This window comes from Myotis lucifugus, unplaced genomic scaffold (assembly GCF_000147115.1).
Source record: "Myotis lucifugus unplaced genomic scaffold, Myoluc2.0 scaffold_46, whole genome shotgun sequence".
Lineage (NCBI taxonomy): Eukaryota > Metazoa > Chordata > Mammalia > Chiroptera > Vespertilionidae > Myotis > Myotis lucifugus.
Window position 1 is genome coordinate 7,149,688 of NW_005871094.1, and position 23,988 is coordinate 7,173,675.

Consider the following 23,988-nt stretch of genomic DNA (forward strand, 5'->3'; position numbering starts at 1 on the left):
TAAATGAATGTACTTTTATGTCCATACAAATGAGAAATTCTAGTTTATTTTAGCAAAATACATTTTAAACACCTAATACATAATTGAAAGGGTAAACCTTACCTCTCCATAGCCACAGATCACCACCTGTTTTCCACCAAACATCATGTCTGTTGTCCTTTTAAGTCTAGTGGGGAGGGGGAAAAGTACATCAGAAAAATCTTTTCATTTCTCCCTTGAGATTAGGTTCCTTGTTTTCATGTTTCATGGTGTGTTTTTTCCTATTTTGAAAGAATGCCTGGTTTCATCCTAGATAAAATATTTAAAAACTAGAAAGAAAGGTTTAATAAAATATGTATTTTCTCATTCCATGCTATCCAACCAATTGCATCTGTATATGAGTTTTGTTTTTTCTTTCTTTCTTTTTTCTCCCTTGTCTTGGAAGTGGTGCAGAAGGGAAGCAGCTATAGACTACAAAGTAACTTTTTTTTTTAAAGGATTTATTATTTTTTTAAAAATATATTTTATTGATTTTTCAGAGAGGAAGGGAGAGAGATAGAGAGAGTTAGAAACATCGATGAGAGAGAAACATCGATCAGCTGCCTCTTGCACATCCCCCACCGGGGATGTGCCCGCAACTCAGGTACATGCCCTTGACCGGAATCGAACCCGGGACCTCTCAGTCCGCAGGCTGACGCTCTATCCACTGAGCCAAACTGGTTTCGGCCAAAGTAAGTTTTAAACATAAAAGCAATATATACAGGGTGTCCCAAAAAAATGTATACATACTTTGAATAATTATTAATTCCAATGGGTTAAGTCTGAAAAGAAAGAAACATCAATTGAGCTATCAGCTGTTAAAATGTGTATACATTCTTTTGGGACATCCTGAATTTATTATACAACATTTGGAATATCTGGCTTAATGAAAACATGCTAGCTTATTGAATTAGACAGACACTGATAGATCAGTACTACATTTAGTAGTATCATAGTGGCCAACAGGTCCCACATTAATTCAACAGGGAGGGTGATGGACAAGATGGAGAGGAGTTTTGAAACACGCCAACACCGACTACATGAGATAGTGAGTTTTCTGGGGCGGATTCCTTCTCAGTCATGTTCTACTTCATCGCTGATTCTCTACGAACTGGAATAAAGGTCCTTCCTGTTTTCAGGGTCTCTTGGAAGAACTTGTAGGAGCAGTTTCTGGTTTCTTTTTAGGTTCAATCAGTCTCCCTTCTCTAGGAATCTTTGGCTACACAGAAGGTTTTCAACTAAAACTTCTGAGATAGACAGCTCCTACAAATATTTGTGGGTCTTTCTACTCACTGTTCTGTTAATCTCTGCTGTTGAAGAGTCTATAAATGCCCCAAAGGCAAAGTAGGAATCCTGTTTTTCTGAGGATTTGACAACTCCACTCAAGAGGAACCAGTATAACTCCCTAACCCAAATAAAACTCAATAAATATCAATTAAGTGCAGAGGCAATTCTTGAGTGAAAAGAGTAAGTCTAGTCTGGCTGGACTACCATGTTCAAAAGTCGGAGCTTCGGAGAATGGTCCTGGAAGGGCTAACACAGCCAGGAAAATCAATAGATCATATTCTGAGCCTCCTTTGCTTTGACTACCCTCAGGCCTTTCTGCCTCTCTTCCCAACTACTATCTGTAGTCTTTCCTGACTACAAATGACTGTGTGGTGGGAAGGAAACTTCACCAACACTGCTACTCTGCAAATGATAAGCTGACAGACCTAGGTGGATTCCAGTTAGGTAGTGATTTCCCTGTCATCTTAGGAACCCACATTTGCCTCAAGGTTAGAGGATAAGGAATAGAAAAGACCTCAGTCCAACAAGGGCCTTTTTTTGGGGGTGGAGGGGGGTGCAAGAGGAGTTGGGAGTAACCTCTCTGGTGGTGTATGAGTCATGTCAAGCCTCCTACTTCTAATTCTTCTAGCCCCAGGATCCTCTAGAAGGGTTCCTGAAATACAATCTATTTTATAATCTGAAAACCACATCAGGGATATTCTTAGTGTTCCTATCAGGTGGAACCTCAGTCTCCAGAAGACAAGAAATGACAGTTGGATGACAGATAAAATGAGAAAGTGATGGCCGAGTCCTATGGGCTCCTTGCAGGTCCCTGGTCAAAAGACACATGCTGGCACCCCACCCCCTTTCCTGCCTCCTGTGTTTTGTTTTCCTTTTTCTCTGAAAATGTTATAACGGGAACAAGTATTTCAGACATTTTTGGTTTAATATAACATAATTTTGGCATCAGAAAAAAAATTTGCACTGCTTTTTGGCATTGCAGACCAATTACGGAAGTGTCCTCTAGGAGTCAGTGGGGCCATTCCCACACAGCTTACGGTGCAGTGTGTAACCAGCTCTTAGAACCACAGGAGCTCAATCACTAATCCTTTCCTCATATGAACTCTCTATTGGGCTGAATGTCCTCTCTTTTCCATTGCAGCCTTCCCTGGAGCATAACTGCCTTTTCTTTAATTCCTCCTGCACTCAACTCCTCTGAGAGGAACAACTGCCCATGACCCAACTGGGAGGTTTCTCATCACCTGAAGGTGCCAATGACTCCTACTACTCAGCAGGTTTTCTGGCAGATGGTTGATGGTTTCCTAATTCTTCATTAACCTTAACTTCTGTTCCATTGCTTGCATCTTACTTCATTTCATACACATCTGCTATTAAAGAATCTTTCTTACCCACCAGGTAAACAGTGCTTAGGAGGGACTCTTCCATTTTTATGAACTAGTGTAGGTCCCTTTATGTATCTTTTACTGAACCCAGTATAGACAGATTTTAGGCTCATAGATTTGAGAACTGAAAAATCTACAAGATACTTAGTTGTGGATGAGTAAATATTTTAATGTGTATATAGCCAGATTATTATTAATTTTATCAGGCCCAAGGCTACTTACATTACAATAACACTTAAATATGGACAGAACTAGGGACAGTTTATAAACAGACTGATAGACTGAGAATACATTTAAATGTCCAATGTGTCTGATAATACTATTGACTCAAAGGAGTAATAATAATAGTTCAAATTTGCACTGAACACGCCCTACCCCAAAAAAAGATTTCAAAGTAAAAAGCTTCCTCTAAGATCTAACTTAATCTTAGAATTTACTGTACAGAAAATTCTGTACAGGGTTCTAGAAAGAAGAGCAAGGAATTAACATTGAATATCAGGATTCATACCTTATCTCATTTAATCCTCACAATAACTCTATGAAGTTGGTCTTACTATCATCATTTAACAGATGAGGAAATAGGCACAGAGAGGTTAAATAACTAGTCCAAAGCCTTTCGGTTAATAAGTGATAGGACCAATAGTCAAACCAAGGTCTTTCACCAATGCCTGTGGTGTTGCAAACTGCCTGGGATCCAGATTGGTTGGTAATGTGACCCACAGGCCCTTTCTTTCCTTTCCCATTAACCTATACATCAGGGGTCCTCAAACTTTTTAAACAGAGGGACAGTTCACTGTCCCTCAGACCGTTGGAGGGCTGGACTATAGTTAAAAAAAAAAACTATGAACAAATTCCTATGCACACTGCACATATCTTATTTTGAAGTAAAAAAACAAAACAGGAACAAATACAATATTTGTATTTGCATGTGGCCCGTGGGACGTAGTTTGAGGACCCCTGCTATACATGATGGAAACCAACTTAATGGTTTCAGACAGGGAATTACTGAGTCTTCCCAGAAGAATAAAGTTATGTCAGGGCACAAGTATAGAAACAGGAACTGGGTACTGGAATAACAGAGTATTTGGTATATATCTAAGTAGATTTTGTCAGACTTGCAATTATTACAGATTTGAAAAACTAGAAATGCCTCTGAGAATTGACTCTGTGCTCACCACAACTTTCCAGATGGCAAGAGAATTATATGATAGTTGGAGCTTAAGAACTGGCAATATGACCTAAAATAGAAACATCAGGAACCTTTCCCAAACCATCAAAGATACTTACATGTTTATAATGACTTTAGTTAGTTACTCTCAGGCCTGCTAGAGTCACCAAGTTAAAAACTGCCATCAATAGACAGGGGCTAATCTGATCTTTTATATAAAATAGATTTGCTTCTAATAGTGATAGCAATGGTAGCTCTGGGTTATAAAATCTGAGGATGATGTGATGATAGATTCAGAGGTGCTACATGAATAATTTTCAAAACTAAAACGCTGAGGACCTCACTTCAACAACTCAAGCTCATCACAAAGATAATGAAAAATTACCCGTCAAGAATAGATTCACGGCAACAGTAGAGGTTGTCAAATTTTTGTTTGGTGACTGAGTCATTCACATTCATGGCTGGAACACACAGCTTCCCAGCTTTGGATAGCTGGTACAGCCTGAGGATGAGGGAAATAAAAAAGAACATAAAACAATGAGATACTGTAATCTTCTGTCAGTTCATATCAAGTTCCAGAAATATGTTGACTGGGTAGGCATGACAGCGTGAGACATGAGTAGTTTATCCTATTAGGTATATAAAGAGAAATAAAGAATATATTTCTAGAGCAGTGGTTGTCAACCTTCCTAATGCCACGACCCTTTAATACAGTTCCTCATGTTGTGGTGACCCCCAATTTCATTGTTACAAATTGAACATAATTAAAGCATAATGATTAATCACAAAACAATATGTAATTATATATGTGTTTTCCGATGGTTTTGGACGACCCCTGTGAAAGGGTCGTTCGACCGCCAAAGGGGTCGCGACCCACAGGTTGAGAACCGCTGTTCTAGAGTCTATATAGCTTAGAATAAAGATCTTAGTCAAAAGGCATGTGGGGAAAATCTCTAACCAACCTCTACATTATAAGAATTAAAATATACATTTTAAAATTGCTTACTAATATTATTCACCTTTTTAATTATAAAAAAATTAACTTTAAGTACTATTTTAGTCCCACTACTCTAATGCAATAATTTTAACTTCCAAACAGTTTCCATTTTAAAATCTCAATACATATATCTATAAATATGCATATCTATATATAGGAGTTTTATTTAAACTGATTCGACTAAGTATCAGAACCAGGTGTTTTATTCAAAATTCATCTCTTTCTAAGAATCTTATAGTACGGCTAGACTATAGTTTTGTATATTCAAAAAGATCACAGAATTTTGAAGCAGTGAAGATGGCTATTCAGAATTTACTTGCTTAAAGCTTTTATTTTTATACTTTCAGTTCTTTCTGGGTGAATAATAGTAAACAGAAATGATTTCCATTTTACTCAGGAAATTATTGCTCATTTTTGAGAAAAAGGACCCCAAATTCTTGCTCTCTACATAAGAATGTATCAAGGCCCAGGTTTTTGTCTGTTCTGCCTAGTGCTTGACCCCTAGCACAGTTCTTAGAGCTGTTCCTGGTTAACTGTAGAAGTTCAATGAATATCAATTGCATAAATCAGTGGTTCTCAACCTTCCTAATGCCGCGACCCTTTAATAGAGTTCCTCATGTTGTGGTGACCCCCAATTTCATTGTTACAAATTGAACATAATTAAAGCATAGTGATTAATCACAAAACAATATGTAATTATGTATGTGTTTTCAGATGGTCTTAGGCGACCCCTGTGAAAGGGTCGTTCGACCCCCAAAGGGGTCGCGACCCACAGGTTGAGAACCGCTGGCATAAATGAATTCATCCAAAGAAAGACATTGTATTACAATGACTAGAAAACACGAGGACCACACTTGTTCCCTACCCATCCCCACCTTCACTATATTAGGTTTGTTATTTGTGTTGTTAATAAAAAAAACAAGTGTGCAGACTCAGATCTCATTACCTCATAGTGGGTTCCAGTTTTTAACCTAATGTATTCTACACGTATGTGGTTACAAGAATGTATGTCTAGGCTGCATAAAACCAGGTATGTCCATGCCAAATCTTACCTATGAACTCCAGTTACACTCTCCTCTACTATGCCCTTGATTTTCTTAAACATGTTGGGATACTTCTTATAAATCCAGTGAGTTAGATCCCCTCCATCATCCAAGATCTGCAATAATAAGCATCAATAATGTCATTCATTTTGCTGAAGGCTCAATGTTCCTAGTGCTTCTCTGGGTCTTATATCCCAATTTCCAATTGTCCATTTACAGCTATTTCAAATTTCCCACATGGTTATGTAAAGTAACTTAAAGCCAGTATGATGACCAAAACAGTCATTAGACTGAAGTAAAAGACAATGAGGGGTGAAAAACCAACTGTAATTTTAATAGCCAAATGACTTTTCACCTAATAAAGCAAAATACACAGCAATACAATGAGGATTTTCTTATGGACTAATAACTCAAGTGGTTATCTAAATCACTAGTTCTTATTTTTTTATATATTGATTTTAGAGAGAGAGGAAGGGGGGCGGGGAGAGAGAAAGAAACATAGGTTTGTTGTTCCATTTATCTATGTGTTCATTGGTTGCTTCTTGTATGTGCCCTGACTGGAGATCGAACCCACAACCTTAGTGTATCAGGAAGATGCTCTAACCAACTGAGCTACCTGGCCAGGGCCTGAACCACTAGTTCTTGAATGTACTGTAAATATTCAGAAAGCCTAAATTTGATATGAGAATGTTTCTATTAATTAAATTTAGTACTTTAAATATAATCAGTCAAAGCTTGGTTTAAATAGAGTCAGATAATTAGTCTTCCTCCCAGAACAATGGCTCATAAAACTATATTCATTAATCCTTTACTTCTCCCAAAGTACAGGCACTCTCCTATCCAAAATATTAGGCAGTACTGTAAGGTTTTGCCTAGCACAATCTCACACTCTCTATAACCAAATTAAAAATAACTAGGGAACTGTGCAGCATGTAGGTGTGCAAGCAAGCAGGCCTCTGAACAGCTCGTCACTATTTCAGGTTGGGATTAAAGAGAAACACAATGCTGTGCCCACTGGAGCTTTCATCACAAAGGAAAAGTTTTTGAATTATAAATAAGCTAATGAAAGATCAGCTTAGCATACTATTAGGCACCAGGCTGTGGAATTTCAGCCCTTCGCTTAGCTGTTAGAAATGCTTGGCAGGACGTTTCAAATTGTTATACCCATCCTCCTGGAAAGTCCCACAGAACTAAGTTGCCCTCTACTGGCATGCACCCATTTTGCAGTTCATCAATTATCAACTCTACTGCAAGTGCCAAAAATGCCATCCTGGACCTCTGGGCACACAAAATGCCCAACCTCACGTCTACCACATGATCTCTTTTTTGCTTCTGCTCTTGCTATTGATCTATTTTCTCTGACTCAACTAAACCTTACTTGAGAGCAGGGATCCAGGACAGAGCTCTCACTAAAATGCTGCACTTGCTCCACACTCTAAGTTTGTGCTCCATTTTCTCCCAGTAGAAACCTCAGAACAGATGCCCTAAGAAACAGAAAGGCTCCTCTGAGTTTTTCTCGCCCTTTCTGCATGTTTGAAATCCCTCATGGAGTTTTCCTTTTATAGCTTCTGAATCCCTAACCACACAAAAGATCAGAGACAAAAAAAGACCGAGCAATTGGAAGTTCTATGTCTTAAGTCCCACTATTCGCATCCATTTCTCCCTTTTAACACAGATATCTAACACAGGCAGGCAAATGCTATTCCTAACATGTACTTAATGAATGTAGTCCATAATTCTCACCATGTAACTCTATTACATAAAATTCTTGTCATCAGGGAATCTTCCTGAGGTTGGAAAGCAAGGAAAAGTATTAGATCTTGACAGAATCCAAAGAGATATAGGTCCTGTTTTCTGGGGTGACAACTGTTTTCATCCTTGTCTTACTCTCTTCATTACCCTTTTCAGTATTTCATGCTGACTCTATAGTCTATAAAAGCTTTCTGGGAGCAATCCCATGTCCTCTTTGTGTTCATGACTATAAAATTACTGTTATATTTCCAATAGAAATCCCCTGGCATATCTTCTTTATTGCCTGTCAGTCATACTCCCTCCTATAACTGTTGGAATGAGCTGACTCATCTTACAGTTGACTCCTCCCTCCCTTTCAGGATATGAAGGCTTTAAGCCAGCTTCCTCAAACCAGCACTTGGTGCACTGTGATCTGAATCACAGAATCCAAAAAGATAGGCTGCTTTTTCTGCTGTGAACCAGGTGAGGCCTGCGCTGCAGTATTTAGCAGCAAGCAAGAGATGGACTACAGCTTCAAGGATTCTTTTTCAGTTGATTCCTTAATTCCTCTTCTCACTCATATGCAGAAATGTTTGTAAAGTAGGAGTACCTCATACTTTGTGCAGTTTTTTTTCTTTCTTTGCAAATCTAATATGCTATCAACCTTCAAGAATTTGATCTTTTAAAAAATGAAACAAAAATTTTAAAAAACAAAAATAAAAAACCTAAAACTTTATCTAAGTATCTTTCTCAGTGTAGAATGAATAAAGCAAAAAATTTGAACTTGGAAATCCTTCATGCTTACTATAAATCTAGCATATGATTCTAGAGAGAAAGCTAGGTACCACAGGGTGTGTGTGTGAGAGAGAGAGTGTGTATGTTTAGATTATTGTTGGTAGGGGATGGTAGTAAGAGGTGGTAGAAAATGGTGACTCATCAATCTTACTTTTTAACTAGCCTTGAATGAATGCTGAGCAGTATTTGTTTTTTAAATCCTCACCCAAGGATATGTGTTTTTGTTTTGTTTTTATTGAGTTTAGAGATAGAAGAAGGGAGAAGGAGAGAGAGAGAAACAGAGAGAAACAACTATCAGTTGCCTCCTATATGTGCCCTGACTTGGAATCGAACCTGCAAACTTTTGTTGCATGGGGCAATGTTCAATCAACTGAGCCACCTGGCCAGGGCTGCTAAGCAGTATTTTAATGTTGTAGTGAATATGAATGGTTCTAAGATTAGCACTAACAATTACAGTGCATTGAGGCTATAAAGAGATTCAATATTCTTGGGGTGTCTGAGCATAAGTATCTAGTTCTGTTGGAAGCCCAGGTACATCAGATAGAAAAGGAGTCCTTTTCCTTTTTTTTCCTGTTGGGAAACCCTTTCCTAAGCCAGAGCCTCCCTCTCTACCTCTCCTTTCCGTCCCCCTAGAGAACTGTGTTAGCTGAAATCGAACCCACCATGTTTGGCTGCCAGCCCTCCACATTCACACATCTATCGATGCACCACCAAAAGTCATCTTCTGACTCTCCTTTCCAGGCAAAGACAGGAAATCCTGAGAAAAAGGAACAAAGAGAAATCATTAAAGCCTAAAAACAGGGGCTGACCCTAAATTCTGGCAAGACGATGCTGGTTTTCCTCAATTACGAACTCTCTCATTCTTCTGTACTATACTCCTTGGATTGATTCTCTTCACTGATTAGTATTGACTTCAGTTCCTAAGCTACTCCTTTGGTGGTCATTTTGATCATTAGACTGAAGAGGACAAACAAAAGGGACAACAGTATGATGGAGACTAAACATATGACTAAAGGGGAAAAAGGAGAAGCTAGAACAAGTACTTGTTGATCCAGTCCAGTTGGAATTCTCACCATTTCCCAACCACACTTTGATTTCTTACTTCCATACTTTAGTCATCCCATCCTCCATCAGGAAAAACCTACACTTTTCTCCATCTGTTAAAATGTTTATTATTTATCACACTTCATGGCCCAGTTAAGTGTCATGTTCCCAGTGAAGCCTGATTAACTCAGTTGGAAGTGAACTTGTGGAATCGAAACTTTTATGAACGCCCTGTTTGAGCACTGAATTTGGATTTATGATCTGTTGTGGCATTTATCACCTATGCTCTTGTACTATCATTATCTACAAATGTGTCTTTTCTCCTCAAGGACAAGACAATATAAGATTCTAAGGGCAAAAACATTGACTCATTTGTCCTTAATATCTCTTACAGGAGGCATAATAAGTATTTGTTGGGGGAAAAAAAAGACTGCATGTACAATTCATTGGGCTATATATTTAATATTTGTGTATTTTTCTTTTTTTTTTTTCCAAAGGAAGAGAAACATTTATTTATTTATTTTTTAAATATATTTTATTGATTTTTTACAGAGAGGAAGGGAGAGAGATAGAGAGTTAGAAACATCGATGAGAGAGAAACATCGACCAGCTGCCTCCTGCACATCTCCCATTGGGGATGTGCCCGCAACCCAGGTACATGCCCTTGACCGGAATCGAACCTGGGACCCTTCAGTCCGCAGGCCGACGCTCTATCCACAGAGCCAAACCGGTTTCGGCATTTGTGTATTTTTCTACATATATGTTACACAATAAAAATTTTATGAATGAATGGATGTAAATGAAGAAACAAATGAAATGCTGAAAGTGCTAGCAAAAGGAGAGACATGTATGCACTAACCAGCTTTCTCCTCATTTCTCAAGAGCTCTGAAGTAAGGGTTTGGTTCCCTGATCAGTGTTGTGCTGCCAGGGAGTGAGGAGAAAAAACTAGCAAAATCCAACTTCTCTATTTCTTTTGTCCTTCAAGTGTCAGTGGCTGTTGTGATCAAATATTAATCTTTCAGGTCAAATGCTGAAGCAGAAGTACCAAACATTAAATCAGAGCAAACTACTGAAAAACCAACAGGACCACAACATATGGCTGAAGCATTTTCTTTTCTAATTCATATTACCTTAGAGTGGTACTCTAATAATTAGCAAGTCAAGGCAAAGCATTAACTAATAAAGGATTATTAGACTTAAGGAGATATTTGCAACTGTAAATATCTTCTTATGGATGCAGGAAAGATCAAAGTGTAGGCTGGGAAATGGTGAGAATTCCAGTTACCAGGTAAACCTAGTTCATATTTAATAAGAAAAGCCCAGAAAGAGAGCAAACTCATCAAAAATTTGGATCCATTTCTACCAAGACAGCTCCTTTAATGTCAACCTTCCTTAAAGATTTATATTGAAATAATGGAAGTTTTTGGAGACTTCCTTTAGCCAAAGACAGAGAGTAAGCAAAGATCTTACCACTTTCTGCTAAAGCAGCAGCCACTTCATTGAGAGTGGAATAGATATTGCAGGCGGCCCATCGGCACTGAGCTCCCAGAGCACCCAGAGTTTCCATGAGCACCTATATTAAAGAGAAAGCAGGAGATGAGCAACTTTTCTATAAATCTGCTTACTTCAAATTTTAAACATTTTAAAAAATTTAACCCACTGATTTGATCCTGATTTATTTTATTTTAATATTTAAGATAGAGATAGCATTCTTTTTAAGAAGGTAGTATATCACCCTACTGCTTTAATTAAGTTATTTTAACAATGATAAAGCTTTGGTTAAAAAGCTTGTTTTAAAATTTCCTGAGCGGTTAACTCTGAGTACTGCTAATTTTCATTTTAAAAGTTTGTATTTAGTATATTTCTATAATGTAGAAAAATAGTCTCCTACACAGGCAGTCCTCGGGTTATGTCGGACTCGACGTACGTCGTTTCCTGGTTACATCGCCATCGCCCACTTACAGTATTTATAAAAAAAAAAAGTTCTGTCATTTCAACACATGTACATATGTGCTTTATGATTTTTATTATTTATTTACCACAAGTAAAAGTCAGGAATTGTTATCTTTCTTTTAAATGTTTTTTACTGTTTTACTTCATTATTGCTGTGTATGTGCTCCATGTGAGTGACGTAGGTGCTTATGTAGGTGGGTTCCGACTTACTGCAAAAATCACATTACGTCGTGCTGTAGAAACAGATCTCCGATGTAATCCGAGGACCTACTGTAATCCCATGCTTCAGAATCCTATGCTATAGTATATTGCTATACTAAATAGAAATTCTAATTAAAAATATGCTTTAATCTAAAAAAATACTGGTAAACAACTTTAATTTTAAAAAACACTTGTAAACAACTCCACTAATGTAGGCTAACCCCCTCATATAATTTGTCCAAGGCCACACAGTAAGTTAGTAGCAGAACTACTCATATCTCTACATTTCTAGTCTATACTACCTTTCAATATCTGATTCCATTTTTCCCCCTCTTGTTTTATTTTTTTACCTTAAAGAATTTCTAAATTCCTACAGCTTAGGAATTCTGAATTTGTCAAATAAAAGAATGATATAGAGGCTTACCTACAAAGCAACATAAATTAACTATATGGCCCTAGCTGGTTTGGCTCAGTGGATAGAGCCTGTGGACCAAAGGATCCTGGGTTCAATTCTGGTCAAGGGCACATACTTCGGTTTCAGGCTCCTCCCTGGCCCAGACCCTGGTCGGGGCTCCTGCAGGAGGCAACCAATTGATGTGAGATACACTCTTCTATTCTCTCTAAAAATCAATGGAAAAATATCCTCAGGTGAGGATAAAAAAATAATCTACACTAATAAAAGAGAAAAGAGAAACATGCAAATTGGTGTCACTCCGCTACGACCATCAGCCAATCAGAGTGACTATGCAAATTAACCCAACAAAGATGGTGGTTAATTTGCATACACAGGTGCAGAGAAGCCAAGCCTCGCTGCGGCAGGACCAAAGGCCTGGGTCCCGGGTGCCAGAGGAAAACCGGTGCCAGAACCCAGGGGAAGGAAGGCCTATTGCATGAATCTTCGTGCAACGGGCTTCTAGTAATAAAATAAATAAATTAACTATAAAAGTCATTGGGACCAAGAATATAAAAACTGTTCAAAGAACTTTGAGTCAAGACTGCTGGCTATTAGGGCACAAGCAGGAGTGAAGGCAGGTAGGAATGAGAAGAGGACAGAGCTTAAACCCAACTTTAAATCAGTACCATTTAGAAGAAGTAGCTAGGAAGTCTGGTTAGAAGGAACTATGAAACATACCTAAAAATATAAATAATCCAAGTCTACTAGAAACATGGATAGGAAACTGATAACTATAATAGTTATTTCTGAAGCATGGGATTATAGGAGACTGTTTGTTTGTTTGTTTTTTCTAGAAAGACTGTTTTTCTACATTATAGATTGTGATAATGTTTGAATATTGTAAAATAAACATAATTACTTTTGTAATCAGAAAAATAGAGACTAGAAATAAAACAGCAAAATTCCTTTGTAATTAATTTTTAAAGGAAAAATAAAAAAATGTTACATTAAAATGTTAAAATTGGTAAACTAGTTTTAACTACTCTGATTTTTAAAAAAATCTTTATTGTTGAAAGTATTACATATGTCCCCCTTTTCCCCTCATTGACCTCTTCTAGCCCCCTTCCCCCACCTAGGCCTTCATCACCCTATTGTCTGTGTCCATGGAGTATGCATATATGCATACAAGTTCTTTGGTTGATCTCTTCCCACCCATCCACCCTCCCCCGCCTTCCCTCTGAGATTCCACAGTCTGTTACTCTGATTTTGATTACTCCAGGAAAAGTAGAAAAGAAATGTGAAGGGTGGTAATATTCAGTGAGCCAGGAGGTAAAAAAGAACCTATATATAATTTAGCAACATGAGACAGTACAGAAGCACTTACTATTTTAAGCCACCACACTGAAGTCTCATGTCCCTGTCTGGGGAAGCCCAAAAAGGGTTCCAAGAGCGTTTCTGCCTCAATTCATTAATCTATAGCTCCAAAAAGAGAGAGCTTTTCAATTAATATATTAATTTTGGGCTGCCAAAGTACTCTTTTCCTCAGAGAACATGTAACCCAGAAAAAGTTTCTTAGGGAAGATGCCTACAGCAGATGTCTGTGTCTTGAGGAATCTCTGCTGTTCTTAACGAGAAATGTGGCCAAATAAATGTTGTTTCAGGAGACCATTTTTTGAAAGTTGATCTAGCCATAAAAATGACCTGGATCGCCGAAACCGGTTTGGCTCAGTGGATAGAGCGTCGGCCTGCGGACTGAAAGGTCCCAGGTTCGATTCCGGTCAAGGGCACGTACCTTGGTTGCGGGCACATCCCCAGTAGGGGGTGTGCAAGAGGCAGCTGATCGATGTTTCTCTCTCATCGATGTTTCTAACTCTCTATCTCTCTCCCTTCCTCTCTGTAAAAAATCAATAAAATATATTAAAAAAAAAAAATGACCTGGATCTTGCCCTAGCTGATTTGGCTCAGTGGATAGAGCATCAGCCCGTGGACTGAAGGGTCCCAGGTTCGATTTGGGTCAAGGGCACATGCTTAGGTTTTGGGCTTGATCCCCAATAGGGGGGTGCAGGAGGAAAGCAATCAATGATTCTCTCATCATTGATGTTTCTATCTCTCTCTCCCTGTCCTTTCCTTTCTGAAATCAATAAAAATATGTGTTCTTTATTTTTTTAATGACTTGGATCTTACAAATCCTATAAAAGATTCCAGACCTTTTCCCAACACACCAATTTCCTATGTGGTCTCATTATGGTGGGCAACTCAGTATCCATTACATCTTTGATGGTGATTAAGTCAGTGGTTCTCAACAGAGGGACTCTGGGAAACTGTGGGGCATATTTGGTTATCACAATAATTGGGAGGATAGTGCTACTGGCATTTAATGGGCAGGGCCAGTTTGAAAGTGCAAGACAGTCTTTTATAACAAGAAGCCATGCCACAGCTAGTTCATTGGAACAATTTTCAAATATTCCAATGAACTCACTGTATTACCTTGGACAAATTACTTAAACTCTCTGAGCTTCAACTTCCTCATTTATAAATTGGAACTAGGAGTACCTGCTTTACATGGCCATTATGAGGATTAATGAACTAATACTTATTAAACTCTTAACCTGGTGCTTGGCAGTTGCAAGCACCTAATGGCGGGGGGTATTATTAACTACTAGTGGCCTGGTGCATGGATTTGTGCACATTGAAAGGGAATCTGGTGCAGGTGAACCAGACTCAGGGCCAACAGGGCCCCAGCAGCAAGATAACCCACAGCTGATTCCATGAGGAATCAGGCTCCTTCCTCCCTCCTCTCTGGGTCCAGGGTGTGGGTGAACCAGTTTCGGGCCGACAGGGCCCCAGCAGCAAGCTAACCTACCTGTCGGAGCATCTGTCCCCTGGTGGTCAGTGCGCGTTATAGCTACCAGTTGGTCGAAAGGTCGCTTAGGCTTTTATTCTATATAATAAAAGCCTAATATGCAAATCGACCGAATGGCGGAACGACCGGTTGCTATGACACACACTGACCACCAGGGGGCAGACGCTCAATGCAGGAGCTGCCCCCAGCCCGCAGGCTCCAGGCCAGCCAAGGCAGATGCCAGTGGGGGGCCCCCGATTGCCCTGATGGTCACCCCACAGATGGGCTGTGATTGCCGGACAGGTCTAGGGACTCTACCCGTGCATGAATTTTGTGCACTGGGACTCTAGTATATATAGATTGTTAAGTGGAGAAAGGAAAGAGACTTACAGCAGTCTGAGCAGTGATGTGTGTGCAGCCCACAATTTTGGCTCCAGCCAAAGGTTTTTCTCCTTGAGCTCTCTTCCTCAAAGCCATCAGGGCCGGCATTTCTGAAAAGGCCCAAAATATACACAGCAATATTAGAGAGGAGGGAATGAGAAAGAAAGAATAAAGAGAAAATTTTATTCTCTTAAGATCCTTCCCCTGATGAAGTTCCCTGGTAGATTAGGTTTTTTTAAGGGATTAAGATAATAAATCTGACCTTTCTTTCATAAGGGGCTTTAGAGGCAAATGCTCCAGTGTTCTGATTTCCTATATCCCAGGCCTCTTTATCTAGTCCCTCCCTTTTCCTCCTAGAGGAGTTCCTTGTAGACCTACCAATTGTCTCCCTCCCCACAATGTTTTTTGAGCTCAGGTTATTTTTTTGTTACAAGTAATCTTCCACATCACAATGAAATTTCATAAGCTACTAGGCCGCAGGACCAGAAAAGCGATTAATATGGACAAAAGGATACAGGCAGCTTGAGAGGAAAAGGTGCTTTCTTTCTTTACCTTGTTCAGCAATTTCAATTTCTCTTCGTCCAAACTCTGCCTGTTTGATGTTCTTGACACAGAAGTCACTGCTTCCCTTAGAGTTCTTTTGCTGCTTGTCCCTGGGAGATGTCTCATCATCAGAGCTATCTGTATATGATGCCGCTGAAAGGACAGAATAAAAAACCCTCAGGAGGAAAAATGGCTTCCTTTAAAACTCCAAACCATGGAGGGAACTGAGGCTTCTCTGGTCATCCAGCACTACACACCTGTACACAGCTGGTAAGCACCTAAATGGCACTGTGGAGCTGTCCCCATCATCTCCTATGGAAAGTGCTACCCAGAGGTCAGAAAGAGGAAGCTGAGAGAGGTTGTCCAAGACATTCCCCCTGGATAGCATTAACTTGGAATCTAGGGCTGCCTTTATTTTCAGAACATGTAGAGGTCCTTGGATATGCAAAAATAGAGAGATTACACCATGGTAGCAATAGGTTGAAGTTCTAAATGCAAGATCATGGTCATGAATCTAAGGGTTTCTGGGATTCTAGCTACCTTTCTTGGTCTGCTGCTTAAATGCTTGATGTAATTTGTGTTTTAGTACAATAACTAAATAGATAAGACCTAGAAAATTAGGAACCCATGGGAAAGTAATTAAGAACCACACAAAAAGTGTTTGTCTGCCATAACAAAGCTTTCTTTTTCAAGACTGGCTCTGATGAGGCTGAACTATGCCTGCAGACCCAATTAGACATTGACAATGAAGTATTCAGCCTGCTCTCCCTTATTGCTGGCCTCCGTTGGTCCTGCATTAGGCATTTTAGAATCCCAGAGAAATGATAAATCCTCTTTGGTATAATCAAATGCTCTCATGACAAACCCATTTAGCAATACACACTTTCATTGAGGATGAGGCCCAGAAATCAGGATTTTAAAAAGATTCCCAGGTGATTCTAATGTGCAGCCAAGGTTGAGAACCACTGCACTAGAAGGTGAGAGGTATAAGACTTTTGATTGTGGCTAATAGGCAGCAGCAGCAGCTGCTGCTATTCCCATGATTAACTGAGGTCTTCATTTAATTCTGTAGTTGCTGGTTGTTAGCTGGATGATTTGAATCAGTTTCCTTCCTTGATTTATGTTTAAGGTTCTGTGGATAGTTTCTTCCTAAGGAGTCATCAAGGTTTTGGAGGAGGGAGGTTGGGGAACATAAAGTACTGTCTATATATTTCCCAAAGAGATAAGAAGTACTTCCATCACTTTTAAGGGGAGAAACCTGCAAAGTCTCATAGTCCCTGAGGTCTCTAGTACTCTGATCTACTTATATCCCGAGAATTAGGACATTTTTGGGATTTCTTAGCCAAGGGTCTATCTCTGGGAGGGCTGTAAAAGGCAAGTCTGACCTTGCCCAGTTAATCAGGCATGGCACTGCAAAATGTTTGGGCAGTAGGGGCCTCAGTGTCTCTCTTGGAGCTGGAAAACAGCCGTAGAGCAAAGTCCTAACACGAGGCAACAAGAATGAGCTGAGTCACCAGGGGAGGGGAGGAAATTAATAAATCCCCAAAGAGACTTTTGTTCTTGAAAGGAGCTAATCTGTACAAAAAGTCTGTGGTTCTCCCTCCTAGGGTGAGTGAGAGCTCAAAGTACCTTTGGCAACAGAGCCCAGGAACAGCTTCCTGGGCAGTCATCTGTTTCACTAATCAATACTCAGAATAGCTTATGAGTTGGAAGCTGAGGGAACCATGCTTCCACCACCTCAGAGAAGAAAATAACAGCCATCCCTAACCCTGATCCAATTTATAGGATAATTGCTTTTGAAGAAAGTGTTTACATTCAGAACACAGAAATTTCAAAACCTTTTTCCAGAGCCATGATGATTTTTATGTCCTCAATGGCTATTTAAATATAGTGGTTATGTGTTCTGGAGTCAGACAGACTTCGGTTGAAATCTCAGTTTCTGTTTCCAGGTGAATAAAGTAGAGATGATACTAAAACCTATTTAATAGGGTTGTTAATTCATTCATGTATTCAGTCATTCAAATTCACACAAAAATTCAACAAAATTTTATTGCATATCTGCTATGTACCAGGCACATTCTAAGTGCTGGGGATAAGGACAGATATAGGCTGTCTTTACCTTCATTTAGTTTTCATGAAATAACTAATTATGAAAGTAATCATTTAGAGTTTCTCTTTCCTTGTGGTTACAATATGTACTATGAAGCAGACTGTACAATAGGCAGAAATGGCTTCTCAAAGTCAAGTTATTAAGAAGATTAAATAAGATAATGTAAGTAAAGTGTTTAGAGCAATGCTTGGTGTAAAGCACTCAATAAATGATACCTGATATTACCACCAGCTTTTACACATATTTTAAATGCAGCAGCACACATAACATCTTCAAGGTTTCTTATTCAGCTTTAGGATTTTGAATGGGAAAGGAATAACATACATACAATATTACTTAACAGTTTTTTTTCTACCTCTGCCATTTACTAATCTACCCAAGCAGCAGGTGGTTGGGCTGGCAGTGATTGAAAAGGTTGAGGCTGGAGTCCTGACTCTACCCAGAATGGCTCTTCTCTCCTATACCTCTTTCAGCTTCTAAAGGTGAGTCGGGGGGGAAAAACAAACAGAAAACTATGACAAAACCCCAGAATTTCCCCTTAAGAGAAGCACACTAATTTTTAACTTGAGTTGTTTTCTTCCAACTCAAAGAAAAAAGTTATTTATACCACTTTCCTATTCTAAAATGAGAAAAAGCACACCCAAAAACAGTATTCTATTTTCTTAACAGTAGTTAATTGGTTGTAGTTAATTCAACCAATGTGGGTGTGTTTGTTTGTTTGTTTTTGAGCCAAAATGAATTTGTTTTCAAAGAGCCCTTGATATAGATCTGTTATCAGGCAAGAAAGAAAAATACCAGTCTAGATTGTGAAAGTATATGAATGCAAAATGGCTGACAGGCCCAGACTGAGTGTTACTTCTGCAAGCACAGTGGAAAGCTTATTCCTGAACTAGTGTGACATTCATTACATAAATGAATAAAAGATTATTCCTGAACTAGTGTGACAGAAATATAGTGGCAGCATACTCATTGCTGCCACTATATTTAAAATACCACATTCATGAAAATAGCTGAGATAGCCTTAAACATTTCCTGGGGAAAAGCAGAGAAATCCAACACATATGTATACACACACTTGAAAAGTTTCTAAAGTGTTTGTTCTTGTCAGCACACTCTGAAGCCCAGAGTCATGACTTAATTAAAAATGAATGAGCAATCACCAAGGCAATAACCTACTGAAGTGCAGGCCTGAGACCTCAGCTCTTGCTTCACCTCTAATTAGTTATGTGACCAGTTTTCAATTTATCCAACTGTAAAATAGAGTGTATAACAGAGCCCCTCTCTCCCTTTCCTCTAACTAAAACCAGAAAAATCTTATGAATAAATGAGATTATACCAAAAAAGGTTCAATTTCTAGATAGAAAAGTAATATAAAGTACAATATAATGTTCCCATGAGATGTTGTCTTATTTCATGATATCCCAGGATCAAATCATAACTTGATGAATCACTAATCCAAAATCTATCCCATAGAACATGCATACATATGTTCTACACCTCACACCTGATTAAGTCTTACCTCCTAGCAGCTGTGATATTGTGGGTTATTGCTAGGAGAAGAAGCAGTCAGACTCCTGGTTGAATTAGTCCTATTAGACTATTTTAAGTCAGGCAATTCCTCTTGGGCCCAATCTATTCATTTGGTAATGGAAATAACAGTAGGGACCTGTGTGTCAATGTGCAGCAGATTTCACTGATGAGTAACACTCTAGAAACATGTGAAAAGCTATGTTAGCAACCAAAATACAAATAAACAAAATGTTATTATTTGAAAAAATATTAGAATACTTCAACCAATTATGACCTAAGAGACTGCAGTCTTCCCTCCTCATCCTTAACCAATTAATTCACTGCAAAGACAGCTTTTTCAGAAGTATATTACTGAGAATGATCTGGCTTTGAGAAACATCTTCTGTTCATTTATTTTTATGAGGTTTTGTGCTTAGGGAAAGAGTTTTTAGAAATTTTTTTATATAAAATAATTTTAGAGGTTAATGCAGCCTTTTTCAACCTAGCATTAGCCTTGAAGCATCCATTAAAGATATGAATTAACTTCTCTCCAATGCATCTCAAAGGGTACTAGTTATGACCCATCCTTTGGAGAACTAAGAAAAAGTCTCTCATCATTTTCTGTGTTCTGTGATTCAGATGAGGAACCCTGGTTGAGAAAGCCTGGCAGAAGTTCCTAAATGAAAACATTTTGTAATGTCATAAACCTTTTTTATCTGTTTACGTGCACAGAGTATATCAGAGACCTCAACAAGGGAGTAAAGTATAATAAAATCTCTGGACACCTTTCACCAATATTTACTCATCGAGCACCTCTCATGTGTCAAACACAATTCCAAGTGCTGGAAACAGAGCAATACAAAACAGGCAGAAATCTCTGCTCTCGTGGATCTCATGTTTAAGGGGAGAAAAGATAATAAATTAGTAAAAATATACGTTATATGATAAGTGCTATGGAGAAAAATTTGATAGGGAGTGTTGGGTGGGTTGTTTGTACAATTTTATTTTATTTTATTTTAATATTTTTATTGATTTCAGAGAGGAAGGGAGAGGGTGAGAGAAACAGAAACATCAATGATGAGAGAGAATCATCGATCGGCTGCCTCCTGCACACCCACTACTGGGGATCGAGCTCACAACCCAGGCATGTGCCCTTAATTGGAATTGAACCTGGGACTCTTCAGTCCACAGGCCAACGCTCTATCCACTGAGCCAGGGCTGTTTGTACACTTTTAAAAGAGAAGCCAGGATAGACCTATTTTGAGAGGGGATCTTTTGTTAATAACTGGAGGTAAGACCCAACTAGGGTATCTTAGAGCATTCCAGGCAGAGGGAATAGCAAGTGCAAAAGTCTTAAAGCAAGAGAGTTTCAAAATAACAAAATAACAGGAAGAAGGCTAGTATGACTGGAGTGAAACGAATAACTGGGGGAGGCAGGAGGTTTGGGAAAGTAGAGATGTGATTAGAAATGTATTAGGAGGCTGAATGGTATACCTTGTCGGCCATTGTAAGAATTTTAGGCTTTACTCAGAGTGAGATTGGGAAGCCATCGGAGGATTCTGAGCTGAGAAGTGATATGACCTAACTTATTTTAAAATAATTAATCTTGCTATAGTATTGTCAACAGACTGAAGAGAGACAAGGTTGGAACTCAGGAGCTCAGCTTTTAAGATATGGGAGGTTTGAGATGCCTAAAACACCCAAGTGAAAGGACTGAGTAGGCAATTCAATACAAAGATCTAGTATATAGGGGAGAGATTTGAGCTGGGGATAAAATTTGAGTATCAAATGCCACTACTATGTTGTATTTAAAAATATGAGACTGAATGAGGTCACTTGGGAAGAGAATATAAACAAAGAAGGGAAGAGGCCCAAAGGTCAGTCTTTGGGGTTCTGTAATGTACATTTCTAGAGTCACTTAAGTTATAACGTATGCTGAAAGTGTGTTCCAAGTTCTTACTGACATGCATTTGCATATCTTCTTGTATTTAGAAAGCTTTAAGTCAAATCCATTATTCCTGGGTTCTCATTCGATGGGTTTGGAGCTTTTTTTGTGTTACCTCATATAATTTCCAACTGCCTCTGTTACTAATTCACAGGCTACAAGTTTTCCAGGATCATACAACAAATCACACATGGATCTAAGACTAGAAACTAGTTCTCTTCCAACTCTCAGTCCAAGACTCAAGGCAGTAGGCCTCTCCGTTCGGAGTATGTTTAAGAGGACTTCAAAATTGTTCATGTAAAAAAAATAAAACCATAAAACAAAATGAAGTAACAGTATATGTGACACAGATGCAAAAGAAATAAACATATTTTTGGGATTCATTTTAAAAGCACTGAGTTTATGGAAATAACACTTCCTACAGATTAGTTCAGACCATATCTGGAATATTATATACATAGGCATAATATTTTTAAAGAAAAACTTAATCTGGAATATACCCAGATGAGGATAGCCTTGACAGTGGGATGCCCCCAAAATGGTGATTTTTATTTCTAATTCTAGGTAAAATCTTTAAATTTGAGGAATTGTAATACCAGGTTTCGGATTTGATCCCCGGTTGGGGTAGGTGTGGGAGGCAACCGATTGATGCTTCTCTCTCATATTGATGTTTCTCTCTGTCTCTCTCTTCCTCCCTCTCTAAAGTCAATTAAATAATAATAACAAAAATAAATTCCAATAACTAGAAGAGTTTATCAGGAGCTAAATAACTAGATAAATGAAGGGTTACCCTATCATTTAAAATGCTCCCAAAGAGGTCAGATAGCTATTTGCAGGGTTGCCATCAAGGCAATTCCAAGCATCTATTAGAAAGCTGAAAAACTGACCTTTAAGTCCTTTTTCATTTCCAGAATGTTTTGACTTCAATGCTCTGGAGCTTAATACCCTTAAATGGATATATGTGGTTGATAATTTTTTTTACTATAGAAATGGCAACTTAAAAGGTCCACGTCTTCCACTGTGTCACCAGTTAATGTCACCCACCAATAAGTTTACCAGCCAACTATGTGTTCGCTTAGAAACCAAGTGCATCAACACACTCTCCTAGGTAAACCGATATTTTGTAGGTATACTCCCTGCATATAGGGGTTCATTGGGAAGGCAGGCATGAGTTTTTCTCTGCAGGAACACAGTTGGAAATATGGATCTAGTGTGTAGGGAATACACTGAGTTGGAGTTAAAATTTAGTATAGTTATTATTTAGTATCATCTTTAGAAAACATGCACAAACTATTAGTCTAAAAGTTTATACCCTGTTTTATAATTCACATTTTCACAATTATTAAAGTTTCCAGAGTTATATTAGCTGGTTTATGAATTTCCAACACTGGTTATTTCAGCAGAATAAGATTGGTACCACATTTGGTGTCCGCAGACAAAAATCCATAGGAAATGATCTCATGTGCTTTACATCATTCAGTTATTGTGGGGGGAAAGTAAAAAATGAAATGTAAAAAAAAAAAATGTAAATAACAATCTGTCAATCTAAAAGTTACAGTTTTCTAAACAAGCTTTCTTCAAGTTTACGTAACAAATACTGCTTTCCTAATTGTGTGAAGAATAAATAAAACTTCAGGTCATGATGAAAACTTTCTAATGAATATTACTACTTATAATATGAAGAGATAACTCAGTTTCCTACCACATTCCAACACAAGAGCAAAATAAAATAGCTCCATATTAGATCAGACACATACTGGGCACTGTTGCACAAATGGCCAATGCCTTCGAGGGGTTTTACATGGTAACAGCTCATCTGGCATTAAATGATAAGACTCAGGACCCATATATTTGAATTAGTGCCACTGCAAAGGAAGAAAGGAGTAGTAAGCAACAACATCACAGCTTAGAAGAGAAGGCAAAGGGCTCACTTGAACTGGCTACAATGTTTTCATGTTTGCTGGGGTTTCCCCATTAATATCCAAGTACCCGATGGAAGGATGGGGAACCCCTCTTCTATATTCAAAGAAAGGAAAAACACAAGTCTTAACACATGTTGTTTAGTGAAGTTCATCAGTGAGCAACAAACTCCTTCCCACCCTCTGAATAAATCAGAACTCAGTTTCCTTAATCACCTTCTTCTACCTTTATTGGAAAAAGAGGTTCTATTAAACTCCACTCTGAATCCCCAAGAGCAAGCATGTCAAACTCGCGGCCCACGAGTCGCATACCGCGTTTATTTGGCCTGCGTTAGCCTTTGAGTTTGACATGCTTGCCCAAGAGGAATCCAAAAATTCCATCTAGAATTTTGGTCTGAATTTCAACTTAGAGACAAAGTGTTTATTCCAAAGCATGGGCTTGACCATGCTTAATTAGCCTTGGGCAGGCAATGGGGTCTATTGGTCATACCTCCATAAAAGTTCAGTACTCACCTGAACTGTAGCTGTCAGTAGATGACTGAGAAATAGAACGAGACAGAGAGCGACGTCCAATTTTGGTGGGACGTTTGTTGAACTCTTGCTTCTGGTCAGCAAACTGGATCTGCTAAGAAAAAGGACTCTAGTTACATAAAGGAAAACAACCTCTGTTTTGAGATAACATTTCAAGGTAGTTAATCTAACTGTACCAACCCATTTTTAGAATG

The 23,988-nt window shown here is 38.6% G+C and overlaps 1 protein-coding gene across 1 annotated transcript in view; it reads right to left on the minus strand.

Annotated features, from left to right (window-relative positions):
* Positions 1–23,988, minus strand: part of AHCYL2 (adenosylhomocysteinase like 2) — a 168,399-nt gene that overhangs the window by 20,463 nt on the left and 123,948 nt on the right. The window contains 8 exon segments of the mRNA XM_014455492.1: positions 103–166; positions 4,241–4,357; positions 5,905–6,011; positions 9,084–9,178; positions 10,937–11,039; positions 15,247–15,347; positions 15,790–15,933; positions 23,777–23,885. Of these exon segments, the coding sequence (XP_014310978.1) occupies positions 103–166; positions 4,241–4,357; positions 5,905–6,011; positions 9,084–9,178; positions 10,937–11,039; positions 15,247–15,347; positions 15,790–15,933; positions 23,777–23,885 (840 nt within the window).